The 14,045-nt window shown below is 42.0% G+C and overlaps 1 protein-coding gene across 1 annotated transcript; it reads left to right on the top strand.

Annotated features, from left to right (window-relative positions):
- The first annotated feature begins 2,144 nt into the window (after window positions 1-2,144).
- LOC134814662 (tubulin alpha-1A chain-like) lies at window positions 2,145-5,824 on the top strand. The gene is made up of 6 exons (XM_063822828.1): window positions 2,145-2,337; window positions 2,485-2,769; window positions 2,919-3,158; window positions 3,285-3,659; window positions 4,766-5,082; window positions 5,528-5,824. Exons 1-6 carry the CDS (start codon window positions 2,335-2,337, stop codon window positions 5,661-5,663), a joined length of 1,356 nt encoding a protein of 451 aa, XP_063678898.1. The 5' UTR covers window positions 2,145-2,334; the 3' UTR covers window positions 5,664-5,824.
- Window positions 5,825-14,045: the final 8,221 nt, after the last annotated feature.

Genomic DNA, 14,045 nt, shown 5'->3' on the forward strand with positions numbered 1-14,045 from the left:
TTCCATGTGGTATCAGAGAGGAGGACCCGCTCTCCAAGATGATTTTCCACAGATGTTATCAACCCTGAATCTCCTCTAATATATTGTCACATTTTATCGCTATGACTTTAAAACCGTTGGGTATCACGACTGTGGACTCAATGTTCCAAGTATCCAGATTAGCGGCGTATTGCAAATATCCGTCAACATAAACCGTCATTTTGTCGGCACAGTTTGCTTTCAGTATCACAACATTCCCTGGAATTGGATTACGTTGAGCTGAAAAGCTTTTGATATAGTACCTTAAACAATAAACATGTTAAATGGTAAAGCGTCTTTAAATGAGGGCTTTTTGAGAAAAATCGATAATTTTATCAATAATTCCTTTCTATTTTGATTTTTGACCAATCGGAAAGTTTTATTTCTATTTCGAACGACTGTAGTCACCAGGCACTCTGGTTTCAGAAGAAAGACAGCTAACTTTACCTGCATCAGAGCATCTAGGCAGATCACAGTACTCCCGCTGAGGTACCGTGCCATAGCTGTTGAAACACCAAACTCCTGGCGAGCTGAGGAGACCATTACCGACCGATCTACTTTATTACTTTTAGTGCTATTAGTATGCAATTAGTATAATTAGTGATTTAATAGTGAATTTGAAGCTCCCAACACACCCTTATTTAATGCACCAACATTCTCCCTCGTTAACTTCAACCTGGGGACTAATTCGCATGCTACGTGGCTAGTTTTGTTACACTAAGTGACCAGGTGGCCCCCGTCGCCTGGTTACCATCATCAAATAACAAATCATCATGCTTGATGAATTAAATGTTTTGACGAACTGAGAGGACTTATACTTTTCAGGATTTCTGCAAAAGCTCCCGGAAAGTCCCGCGGACGGATAACTACAAGTATTGATGCAATTAATCCTCGGAAACTGTGAAACACAGTACTAAAAGTAATGAATTTAGTTTTTAACTGTCTAACTTTCTTAGTAAAATTTACTCTAAGTTCTCCGGGAACTCTTTTAGTATTCCATCTTGTTATATAAGAGTCCTACAAGATGGAACAGTACTAAAAGAGTTATATTCATCTGCATAAATCATAACACACTTCATAACACACTTCATACACATCATGGAATATATTCTTACTTCTCATTAGTCATTGTGTGTTCGTTAGGACATTGAGAGTCCCATCTCTGACATTCCCGACCAGACCTGGTCACTAACACTTGGCCTCTGTAACCTGTTAGGTCATCCTCATCAAGACACTCCGTGCTTTTCGGACCTAACAATTTCAATAATATGTTAACCTCAGAAAATTTATAAATTGGTTCAGATCTTTTTACATTCAAGTAGCGAAACCTGGGGTCGACCAAGATTGGCGCCATCTTTCAGGGGATTGAGCTAGATTCTTGTCAATCATTTGCCGGGTCCAGGATAAAATGGTCAATCCCTGATCGTAGCATTACCAAACGTTGAGATTAAACGTAAAATGAGGTAAAGTTTGGTGGATGAAAAGGAGAGGTATGGATTATAATAAACTCACCATCAAATTGTATTTTATAGACTTGGTTAGCTATCCTCCCCCTTCTCCATCATCCGCACAATTAGTGGACTCTCCATACTTGTCATATGTTTCCTCGGCTGTGGGGGACTGGGAGCTGAATCCACCAATCTGCAACGCAAACATCTGGTACCCTGAAGGGTATAGCAGGACATTTTAATGACGAGAGGAAGGGGAAATCATGTGGTAGTTCTATCAGTATCATGCTTTTGAGAATGATCAGTTAATCAATAACTAATTTCGATTAATATTACGGAATAGCAAGAAATAACAAACAAAATGTTCATTAACGACATTCAAACACGATCTTAAAAAGCTATCTTCAGATCGGGCTCATTTTTTACCGCAGAGCACCTCTCGGCCATAGACTGAAGCATACTCAGTTTCAAGGTCCAAGCTTAATCGGTTTGCTTATTATCTGGAGGAAACTCCTTAATTACAATGGAGAGACCCCGCTAAGAATCTGTTGCGTCATGTATAATCAGATTGCTGCTAACCTGGTCCGCGTTACCAATAGATCACGCGCGCAGTCACGTGATCACACGCGCAGTCACGTGGGCTAACCTGCACTTTATATTAACCAATGAGAGCGCATTATCTTGTCAAGTGGCCTTAACTTCGACCAATGTACGGACAGCAATACACTCCATGGTTACGGCAACCGTTGCCAACGCAAACCTATATAATGACAGCTAATGTACATCAGGCTCATTATAAAATTCTTTTCTCGGAGGTTCCCCGTTACTCTTACTGAGTCTTAGTTTTAACGATTTATTCAGCCTAAACATGGTAAGACAAGTAAACTTTATACTCATGTTTCGTTTAAGTTGTTAAATATTATTCTGTGTACCTGCAAATAGTTACATTACTACAGTAGTTCCGTTTGAACGCCAGCAATCAGTATGCATGCCCATATTCAAAGCTTTTTACTTTCAGCGTGAGTGTATCTCTATTCATCTTGGTCAAGCCGGTGTGCAGATTGGAAATGCCTGTTGGGAACTCTATTGTCTGGAGCATGGTATCCAACCTGATGGCCAGATGCCTTCTGACAAGACTATCGGAGGTGGTGATGACTCCTTCAATACGTTCTTCAGCGAGACTGGAGCCGGGAAACACGTTCCTCGGGCTGTGTTCCTTGACTTGGAGCCAACTGTTGTTGACGAAGTGAGGACTGGAACCTACAGACAGCTCTTCCATCCAGAGCAGCTCATCACTGGAAAGGTTTGCGACAGACGACAGTACCCATATTTTTAGCGGACTAATACACAAATAAAATGTACAGGATTGTACAACAACTTATCAATGTAGCTCACAGTTGATTGTCATTTTACCTTTAAGCTCACAAGTTGCTAGTAACACAACTACTACAGGAAGATGCTGCCAACAACTACGCTCGAGGTCACTACACCGTCGGGAAAGAGATTGTTGATCTCTGTCTTGACAGACTCAGGAAACTGGCTGATCAGTGTACCGGTCTGCAAGGATTCCTCGTCTTCCACTCCTTCGGTGGAGGTACTGGATCTGGGTTCACCTCTCTTCTCCTGGAGAGACTGAGTGTGGACTACGGCAAGAAGAGCAAACTGGAATTCGCCATCTACCCTGCCCCTCAGGTATATTATAAACCTCACCAGTCTCAGTCATCTTGGTTTTGATTTTACACAATTCTTCGCACGGTTGTTGTCTTGCAACTTCATCGTTATTATGCTCCTCATTTTTAATAAGTTGTATATCCTCAGATCTCAACTGCTGTGGTAGAGCCCTACAACTCTATCCTGACAACTCACACTACCCTGGAACACTCCGATTGTGCCTTCATGGTCGACAACGAAGCCGTGTATGACATCTGCCGACGAAACCTTGACATAGAGAGACCAACGTACACCAACTTGAACAGACTGATGGCACAGATTGTCTCCTCCATCACAGCTTCACTCCGATTTGACGGTGCTCTGAACGTTGATCTGACTGAGTTCCAGACTAACTTGGTACCCTACCCCAGGATTCACTTCCCTCTTGCTACGTACGCTCCAGTTATCTCTGCTGAGAAGGCTTACCACGAGCAGCTCTCTGTTGCAGAGATTACCAATGCCTGCTTTGAGCCCGCCAACCAGGTCAGTGTTTACCAGTTTCTCTTCTTTTAACTGATTACGTTTGTTGGTTACTCGTTCAGATTAAACATTATAAGCCGTATATAGTAAGAAGGTACTCATACTAACCAGTAGACCTCATCCGCTTATCAGCTAAATTGGAAATTAGTGCTCGAAGTGTTGGCAATTGGGTTGAAATTTGAAATCTTAGTAGGGAGAACCCTGAAGAAACGCACATGATACATTTTCTGAGTCTTAAGACATAAATTAAGGATATCAGAACATCGTTAGTATGTAATTATACCTAATTATTTCGGGCCGATGATAAAACGGGTTTTATACAATCTCTCTTCATTTCTGTATTATTAACATTTGTTGATTACAAATTAGAGAAGTGTAGAACTGGAAAACCAATATTTTCTCTCACTCTTAAGACCTGGAATTTAATTTTGATGTCATAAATTTCTAATTCTCTGCTTGACAAACTACTTATTAAATCTGTCGGCCTGCTTGGCAAATCACTTACGCTCTTAATCTTATACACAATCTCATACACAATACTCAAAATAACCCCTCTATCCCACAGTCACATTTATAGAATCATGATCTGGGATATGGCGCCACCTTATACACGACTAATGAGGGTGTCACATCCCCACGTGACATGTCCAGGAACCGCACGTGCAGTTGCACAGTCACATGACCGCACGTGCACTGTCACATGACTGAGAATATCACGAGGTTGCATGTTGGGGACCTGATCATGTGATTTTTGCCACGTGGTTAGATTCTGCTAATTGTGTGTCACACTTGATACTTAGCTGATTCAATTTCAGCTCAGCAATGTATATTGCGGTTGCTATGGATACGACCGGCAAATAATCGATTGGCCCAAGAGTATAACTGATGTTTACCATGGCAACAGCCTAACAAATATACAGCTGGGCTAACTCATCCCACGTTAGACTACTAACGTGGAATGGCTGGGCTAATTGCTAAACACGGGTTGCTAACAGTAACGGTACAGTTTGCTGCAAATTCAGAACCCTAAATATACGAATAACGACAATAGATGGTCAGGCTGGCCTTCCCATCTCTATTATAGATATTAAACAGAACCAATCTTTCAGATGGTGAAATGTGACCCCCGACACGGCAAGTACATGGCTTGCTGTCTCCTGTACAGAGGCGACGTTGTTCCCAAAGATGTTAACGCTGCTATCGCCACCATCAAGACCAAGAGAACCATCCAGTTCGTCGACTGGTGCCCCACCGGGTTCAAAGTTGGCATCAACTACCAACCACCAACTGTTGTTCCTGGAGGTGACCTAGCCAAGGTCCAGAGAGCTGTGTGCATGTTGTCTAACACCACCGCCATTGCTGAGGCCTGGGCTCGTCTGGATCACAAATTCGATCTTATGTACGCCAAGAGAGCCTTCGTCCACTGGTCAGTGTCTCTCTACTCATCTTGTACCTTGTATTTGTAAGACTGTTGTAACAGTTCCCCTAGCTGATAGTCACTATACTGTTTAACATGATTGAAATATTGCGTCTGAAGTTCTTGCACTGTTATTACCTCTTGGCCACAATTTTAAAGGCTGCCATCACAACACTACAGCTCTGCAACCAAATATGGCATAAACTGTTTCAATGTGATCATGAAAAGAAGTATGACGTTTCTCACTCCGAGTCCTTATAATTAACCCTCATATGTGCTGTGATATTACAGATATTAGATTGCATCCAATTGCAATCCAACATTCATTCCTGCACTCCTAGTGCCCTGACCCCGTGACCCGTTACCAACTGAAAAGTAATCGATACGACTTGAGGGGATATGAAGTGAGAATAAAGGATCAAATTATTGATTATTAACCTAATGCTGGTTTCAGGTATGTAGGAGAGGGTATGGAGGAGGGTGAGTTCTCGGAGGCCAGGGAGGATTTGGCTGCTCTGGAGAAGGACTACGAGGAGGTCGGTGTGGACTCTGTTGATAACGAAGGAGAAGACGATGAAGAGGAATACTAGATTTTTCTAGAACCTTTAAAGTTTACAGCTAATTTCTCAATAAAATTGTATATCATTATATCGTGTTCTTCTTTTGTTACAGATAGAAATATTTGAATTTGACTGAAATGCAAAGACTCGTTTTGCTGTTATTATTTCTCCAAAACATTTTAGCTCTAGAACTTGTTTTCCTTGTATGCACAGACTGGACGTAATTGCAGTATTACTGCATTAAATGGCAATTTGGTTTTTATCCGAGACATATAATTGTCCAAATGAAAAACAGATTTAAAAGTCAGGCCACATTATAAGGATCATCCCCTTGGCCTTATTATAGTTGAAATGCAGTTTTTTTTTTCTTACCTAGCTTCATGCTAGTTTACTGCTCGGTTCTTTCACGGATATGCAAGAAATGTAGGACTGGACAGTGGACTGGTGACTCTATGCAAAAACCAGTCTTGTGTATTGAAAAACATATCGCAGCCCCTTAGGCTGGTGTCTGAAGTTGAATTGGTGCATGAAATTTCAGCTTCAAAAACTAAAAATGGGACAGAGTATGGGACAGTATGATTTTCCAATTTTTTCGAGAATTTTACTTCCAGTACCCCAATTTGGTTTCATACCATCATCAATTAACAGTCTGACTAATTGGTTTTTGGGCAAAAAATTCATCCAATCTGTCAAATGTGTGATCAGAAATTTTCATTATCAGAAAATGGGATTGGGACAGACTTTTGAAAATACAACTTTTCCTTTTGTTAAACTTTCTGCTTTGAACTACATCCGATCCAAATCAAACTTCCAGCACCTCAATCGTGTCATTTGCCATTTATAGTTGATTGACTAATTGGCTGTGGGTCAGAAATTTTACTGTTGGTCGATTCTGCAGCTAACTCAACGTGCTGTCAACGCGCTTACATGATTAGCAATGGAAGATGAGTGTATTAATCCTGAGAGAGAGAGAGAGAGAGAGAGAGAGAGAGAGAGAGAGAGAGAGAGAGAGAGAGAGAGAGAGAGAGAGAGAGAGAGAGAGAGAGAGAGAGAGAGAGAGAGAGAGAGAGAGAGAGAGAGAGAGAGAGAGAGAGAGAGAGAGAGAGAGAGAGAGACAGAGAGAGAGACAGAGAGAGAGACAGAGAGAGAGACAGAGAGAGAGACAGAGACAGAGAGAGACAGAGAGACAGAGAGACAGAGAGACAGAGAGACAGAGAGACAGAGAGACAGCGAGACAGCGAGACAGAGAGACAGAGAGACAGAGAGACAGAGAGACAGAGAGACAGAGAGACAGAGAGAGACAGAGAGAGACAGAGAGAGACAGAGAGAGACAGAGAGAGACAGAGAGAGACAGAGAGACAGAGAGACAGAGAGACAGAGAGACAGAGAGACAGAGAGACAGAGAGACAGAGAGACAGAGAGACAGAGAGACAGAGAGACAGAGAGACAGAGAGACAGAGAGACAGAGAGACAGAGAGACAGAGAGACAGAGAGACAGAGAGACAGAGAGACAGAGAGACAGAGAGACAGAGAGACAGAGAGACAGAGAGACAGAGACAGAGACAGAGACAGAGACAGAGACAGAGACAGAGACAGAGACAGAGAGACAGAGAGAGAGAGACAGAGAGGCAGAGAGAGAGAGACAAAGAGACAGAGACAAAGAGACAGAGACAGAGACAGACAGACAGAGACAGACAGAGACAGAGAGAGACAGACAGACAGACAGACAGACAGACAGACAGACAGACAGAGAGAGACATGATTAGCAATGGAGGATGAGTGTAACTATAGTTGACTAACTAATTGGTTGTGGGTCAGAAATTCGGTCCAAACTGTAAAATTTCGGCCCATGAAATTTCAGCTTCAAAAACTGAAAATGGGACAGAGTATGGGACAGTATGACTTTCCTTTTTTTCCCGATAATTTGACTTCCCGTATCCCAATTTGGTTTAATACCATTATCAATAAACTGTCTAATTGGTTTCTGGGCAAAAATTTCATCCAATCTGTCAAATGTGTGATCAGAAATTTTCATATCAGAAAATGGGACAGACTTTTGAAAATACAACTTTTCCTTTTGTTAAACTTTCTGCTGTGAGCTTCCTCCGATCCAAATCAAACTTTCAGCACCTCAATCATGTCATTTGCCATCTATAGTTGACTGACTAATTGGTTGTGGGTCAGAAATTCGGTCAAAACTGTAAAATTTCTGCCCATGAAATTTCAGCTTCAAAAACTGAAAATGGGACAGAGTATGGGACAGTATGACTTTCCTTTTTTTTTCGAAAAATTTACTTCCAGTACCCCAATTTGGTTTCATACTATTATCAATTAACTGACTAATTGGTTTCTGGGCAAAAATTTCATCCAATCTGTCAAATGTGTGATCAGAAATTTTCATATCTGAAAATGGGACAGACTTTTGAAAATACAACTTTTCCTTTTGTAAAACTTTCTGCTGTGAGCTTCCTCCGATCCAAATCAAACTTTCAGCACCTCAATCTTGTCATTTACCATCTATAATTGACTGACTAATTGGTTGTGGGTCAGAAATTCGGTCCAAACTGTAAAATTTCGGCCCATGAAATTTCAGCTTCAATAACTGAAAATGGGACAGATATGGGACATTATGATTTTCCATTTTTTTCGAGAATTTGACTTACAGCGCCCCAATTTGGTTTCATACCATCATCAATTAACTGACTTATTGGTTTCTGGGCAAAATTTTATCCAATCTGTCAAATGTGTGATCAGAAATTTTCATATCTGAAAATGGGACAGAATTTTAAAATACAAGTTTTCCTTTTGTTAAATTTTCTGCTGTGAGCTTCCTCCGATCCAAATCAAACTTTCAGCACCTCAATCGTATCATTTGCCATCTATAGTTGACTGACTAATTGGTTGTGGGTCAGAAATTCGGTCAAAACTGTAAAATTTCGGCCCATGAAATTTCAGCTTCAAAAACTGAAAATGGGACAGAGTATGGGACAGTATGATTTTCCAATTTTTTCGAGAATTTGACTTCCAGTACCCCCTAATTTGGTTCATACCATCATCAATTAACTATTTAATTTGTTTCTGGGCAAAAATTTCATACAATATGTCAAATGTGTGATCAGAAATTTACATATCTAAAAATGGGACAGACTTTTGAAAATACAACTTTTCCTTTTGTTAAACTTTTTGCTGTGAGCTTCTTCCGATCCAAATCAAACTTCCAGCAACTCAATCGTGTCATTTGCCATTTATAATAGACTAACTAATTGGTTGTGGGTCAGAAATTTGGTCAAAACTGTAAAATTTCGGCCCATGAAATTTCAGCTTCAAAAACTGAAAATGGGACAGAGTATGGGACAGTATGACTTTCCTTTTTTTTTCGATAATTTGACTTCCCGTATCCCAATTTGGTTTCATACCATTATCAATAAACTGTCTAATTGGTTTCTGGGCAAACATTTCATCCAATCTGTCAAATGTGTGATCGGAATTTTTCATATCTGAAAATGGGACAGACTTTTGAAAATTCAACTTTTTCTTTTGTTAAATTTTCTGCTGAGAGCTATCTCCGACCCTAATCAAACTTTTAACATTTCAAACTTGTCATTTGCCATCTATAGTTGACTGACTAATTGGTTGCGGGTCAGAAATTCGGTCAAAACTGTAAAATTTCGGCCCATGAAATTTAAGCTTCAATAACTGAAAATGGGACAAAATATGGGACAGTATGATTTTCCAATTTTTTCGAAAATTTTTCTTCCAGTACCCCAATTTGGTTTCATACTATTATCAATTAACTGACTAATTGGTTTTTGGGCAAAAATGTCATCCAATCTGTCAAATGTGTGATCAGAAATTTTCATATCAGAAAATGGGACAGACTTTTGAAAATACAACTTTTCCTTTTGTAAAACTTTCTGCTGTGAGCTTCCTCCGATCCAAATCAAACTTTCAGCACCTCAATCTTGTCATTTACCATCTATAATTGACTGACTAATTGGTTGTGGGTCAGAAATTCGGTCCAAACTGTAAAATTTCGGCCCATGAAATTTCAGCTTCAATAACTGAAAATGGGACAGATATGGGACATTATGATTTTCCAATTTTTTCGAGAATTTGACTTACAGCGCCCAAATTTGGTTTCATACCATCATCAATTAACTGACTTATTGGTTTCTGGGCAAAATTTTATCCAATCTGTCAAATGTGTGATCAGAAATTTTCATATCTGAAAATGGGACAGACTTTTAAAATACAAGTTTTCCTTTTGTTAAATTTTCTGCTGTGAGCTTCCTCCGATCCAAATCAAACTTTCAGCACCTCAATCGTATCATTTGCCATCTATAGAAATTCGGTAAAAACTGTAAAATTTCGGCCCATGAAATTTCAGCTTCAAAAACTGAAAATGGGACAGAGTATGGGACAGTATGATTTTCCATTTATTTCGAGAATTTGACTACCAGTACCCTAATTTGGTTTCATACCATCATCAATTAACTATTTAATTTGTTTCTGGGCAAAAATTTCATACAATATGTCAAATGTGTGATCAGAAATTTACATATCTAAAAATGGGACAGACTTTTGAAAATACAACATTTCCTTTTGTTAAACTTTCTGCTGTGAGCTTCCTCCGATTCAAATCAAACTTCCAGCACCTCAATCTTGTCATTTGTCATCTTGATCTATAGTTCAAAAACTGAAAATGGGACAGAGTATGGGACATTATGACTTTCCAATTTAATTTGTTTCTGGGCAAAAGTTTCGTCCAATCTGTCAAATGTGTGATCAGAAATTTTGGCACTATCCGTCGCGGAGTAGAGTCCGCGGCGGAGCCGCCGGACTCCGAGCGGAGTCCGGCGGTGCTCCGCCAAAATGTATTTACACTGGACTCGAGTACATTTTGGCGGACTCCGAGCGGAGCCAAGCGGACTCCGAGCGGACTTTAAAGTCCGCCGCGGACTCCGAGCGGCTCCGCGGCGGCTCGGCGGAGTGTCCGCCGCGGACTAAGCCACTAGGCGGACTCCGGTCCGCCGCGGACTCCGGCGGAGTGCTTGGCGGACCTCTCCGCCGGACTTGAATCCGGCGGAGTCCGGCGGAGCTTGGACTCCGCTCGGAGTCCGCCAGACTCCAACAGAGTCCACTGACTTCCGACTTCCGACTTCCGACCCTCGGCTAAATTTATCACGTGACATACAACATAGCATTTTGTGATATTGTGGTTAGATGAAAAGGTCGCTAGTGATAAACCTTAACCATTACCCTCACAATATCAATAGTGTACAACTCTAGTCCTAACTTTGAGTTTGACCCTATAATGTATAAACGTTGACCCTAACCCTCCACCAAACCGCCAGCAGCGAAATATCAATGTCATTGACTGGTCACGTGACCAAAACAATTTTTGTCATATTATCTCATCACTCATATAGGGAAGCGTTTTTAGTTTTACCCTACACGTTGCATGTGGCGTCATTCGGCTGGATCCCAGTAAGCAAAAATACGTCGACCATCACAGGACGACGCCAGCACTTTCTACGCTCGTCGAGCTCCGATCGTCCTGTGACGAAGTAAGAACGAAGCCTGAGGTCCTCAGGTAACATCGACCACCGATTGAAAATTCAAAGATTTTTTGACATAAAGGTCAAATGTAAAACTAAAATCTTGATGTTGATTGATTGACGACGTCAATTTTTGAGCACAGCGCATGCGGAAAAGGACCGCGTAGCTAGTCAGGATGTTGATAAATATTTGACTTGTAGTTGTGGCGCGATGTGTTGCTCTAACTATAGCCCTTTCGCTTGCAGTAGCGCGCGACCGCCGGAGGCGGAAATGACTTGTATCACGTTGCGACCCCCACGGTCGTTTCACTATCGTTTTTATCGTCCTGACGATACGAGGGGAGCCGCGCACTTCGTGCGCGGTGGGTTATACAACGTATGACAAGAAATGACCTGGTTAGCTAGGTAAACGCGATGTGCCTTGTAGGATGAAATCCTACTAGCTGACGCCACTCGCAGCTGTGCTGCTCGCTGTACGTCAGCGATCGAAATTTATACGCGTATCACCCGTTAAGATGTGCCACCCGACGTGCCACTTAATTTTTTTCGTTGCTCGTCGCACGTCGACGAACAACGAAGCTCGTTGCGACGCGCAATGATGAATGAGCTGCCAGGCTAGTACATCGTCCTGGTCCAACAAATTTTGGCGAGCGATTTTCTCCAAAAATTTAATGAGGGCGCCGACTTCCACTTTGGCTAGGTTTCTTGTTACCCAGCGCGCGTTCCTTAATTAGGTAAAATTAGGTAAAAAGAATCCACTGACTTGGCCAGAGTGCTTTCATAAAACTGTATTACTAGCTTGGCGTTGTAGGATTATATACTTTAATTTCGGATCGAGTGAAGCGAGTGATACACATTACTTTGATTAAACTCATGCTGATCACAATACAGTACAGGGAAGTGGGTAACACGGCTTGCAGTCGCAGCTGCAGCTCCTCGCTGGCGGTAATATTTCAATGAACAAGAATTAAGAAAAAGAGAATTTAAGAAAAAGAGAATTTTATTTGCCACAGAATAATCAATACATATAATATACTTCAAAAACTTCAAAATATATTGTAACATATAAGTTCATTTATCGTTCATAAGATGGGGTACTCTCAAAAATCAAGTATATGAGTACCCGACCCGCCGCGCTGGGTAACAAGAATAAAGAAACCTAGCCAGAGTGGAAGTCGGCGCCCTCATTAAATTTTTGGAGAAAATCGCTCGCCAAAATTTGTTGGACCAGGACGATGTCCTAGCCTGGCAGCTCATTGCGCGTCGCAACGAGCTTTGTTGTTCGTCGACGTGCGACGAGCAACGAGAAAAATTAAGTGGCGCGTCGGGTGGCACATCTTAACGGGTGATACGCGTATAAATTTCGATCGCTGACGTACAGCGAGCAGCACAGCTGCGAGTGGCGTCAGCTAGTAGGATTTCATCCTACAAGGCACATCGCGTTTACCTAGCTAACCAGGTCATTTCCGCCTCCGGCGGTCGCGCGCTACTGCAAGCGAGAGGGCTATAGTTAGAGCAACACATCGCGCCACAAGTCAAATATTTATCAACATCCTGACTAGCTACGCGGTCCTTTTCCGCATGCGCTGTGCTCAAAAATTGACGTCGTCAATCAATCAACATCAAGATTTTAGTTTTACATTTGACCTTTATGTCAAAAAATCTCTGAATTTTCAATCGGTGGTCGATGTTACCTGAGGACCTCAGGCTTCGTCCTTACTTCGTCACAGGACGATCGGAGCTCGAAGAGCGTAGAGAGTGCTGGCTGGCGTCGTCCTGTGATGGTCGACGTATTTTTGCTTGCTGGGATCCGGCCGAATGACGCCACATGCAACGTGTAGGGTAAAACTAAAAACGCTTCCCTATATGAGATAATATGGCAAAAATTGTTTTGGTCACGTGACCAGTCAATGACATTGATATTTCGCTGCTGACGGTTTGGTGGAGGGTTAGGGTCAACGTTTATACATTATAGGGTCAAAGTTAGGACTAGAGTTGTACACTATTGACATTGTGAGGGTAATGGTTAAGGTTTATCACTAGCGACCTTTTCATCTGACCACAATATTGCAAAATGCTATGTTGTAATTGTATGTCACGTGACAAATTTAGCCGAGGGTCGGAAGTCGGAGGTCGGAAGTCAGTGGACTCTGTTGGAGTTCGGCGGACTCCGAGCGGAGTCCGCCGAGCTGGTGGACTCCGCCAAGCTCCGCCGGACTCCGCCGGATTCAAGTCCGCCGGAGAGGTCCGCCGGAGTCCGCCAAGCACTCCGCCGGAGTCCGCGGCGGACCGGAGTCCGCCTAGTGGCTTAGTCCGCGGCGGACACTCCGCCGAGCCGCCGCTCGGAGTCCGCGGCGGACTTTAAAGTCCGCTCGGAGTCCGCTCGGCTCCGCTCGGAGTCCGCCAAAATGTATTCGAGTCCAGTGTAAATACATTTTGGCGGAGCACCGGCGGCTCCGGGCCGCGGACTCTACTCCGCGACGGATAGTGCCGAAATTTTCATATCTGAAAATGGGACAGACTTTTGAAAATACAAATTTTCCTTTTGTTAAACTTTTTGCTGTGAGCCTTCTCCGATCCAAATCAAACTTCCAACAACTCAATCGTGTCATTTTCCATTTATAATTGACTAACTAATTGGTTGTAGGTCAGAAATTTGGTCAAAACTGTAAAATTTCGGCTCATGAAATTTCAGCTTCAAAAACTGAAAATGGGACAGAGTATGGGACAGTATGATTTTCCATTTATTTCGAGAATTTGACTACCAGTACCCCAATTTGGTTTCATACCATCATCAATTAACTATTTAATTTGTTTCTGGGCAAAAATTTCATCCAATCTTTCAAATGTGTGA

The sequence above is a fragment of the Bolinopsis microptera genome, chromosome 5 (genome assembly GCF_026151205.1).
Source record: "Bolinopsis microptera isolate Bmic1 chromosome 5, MBARI_Bmic_1.0, whole genome shotgun sequence".
NCBI classification, from domain to species: domain Eukaryota; kingdom Metazoa; phylum Ctenophora; class Tentaculata; order Lobata; family Bolinopsidae; genus Bolinopsis; species Bolinopsis microptera.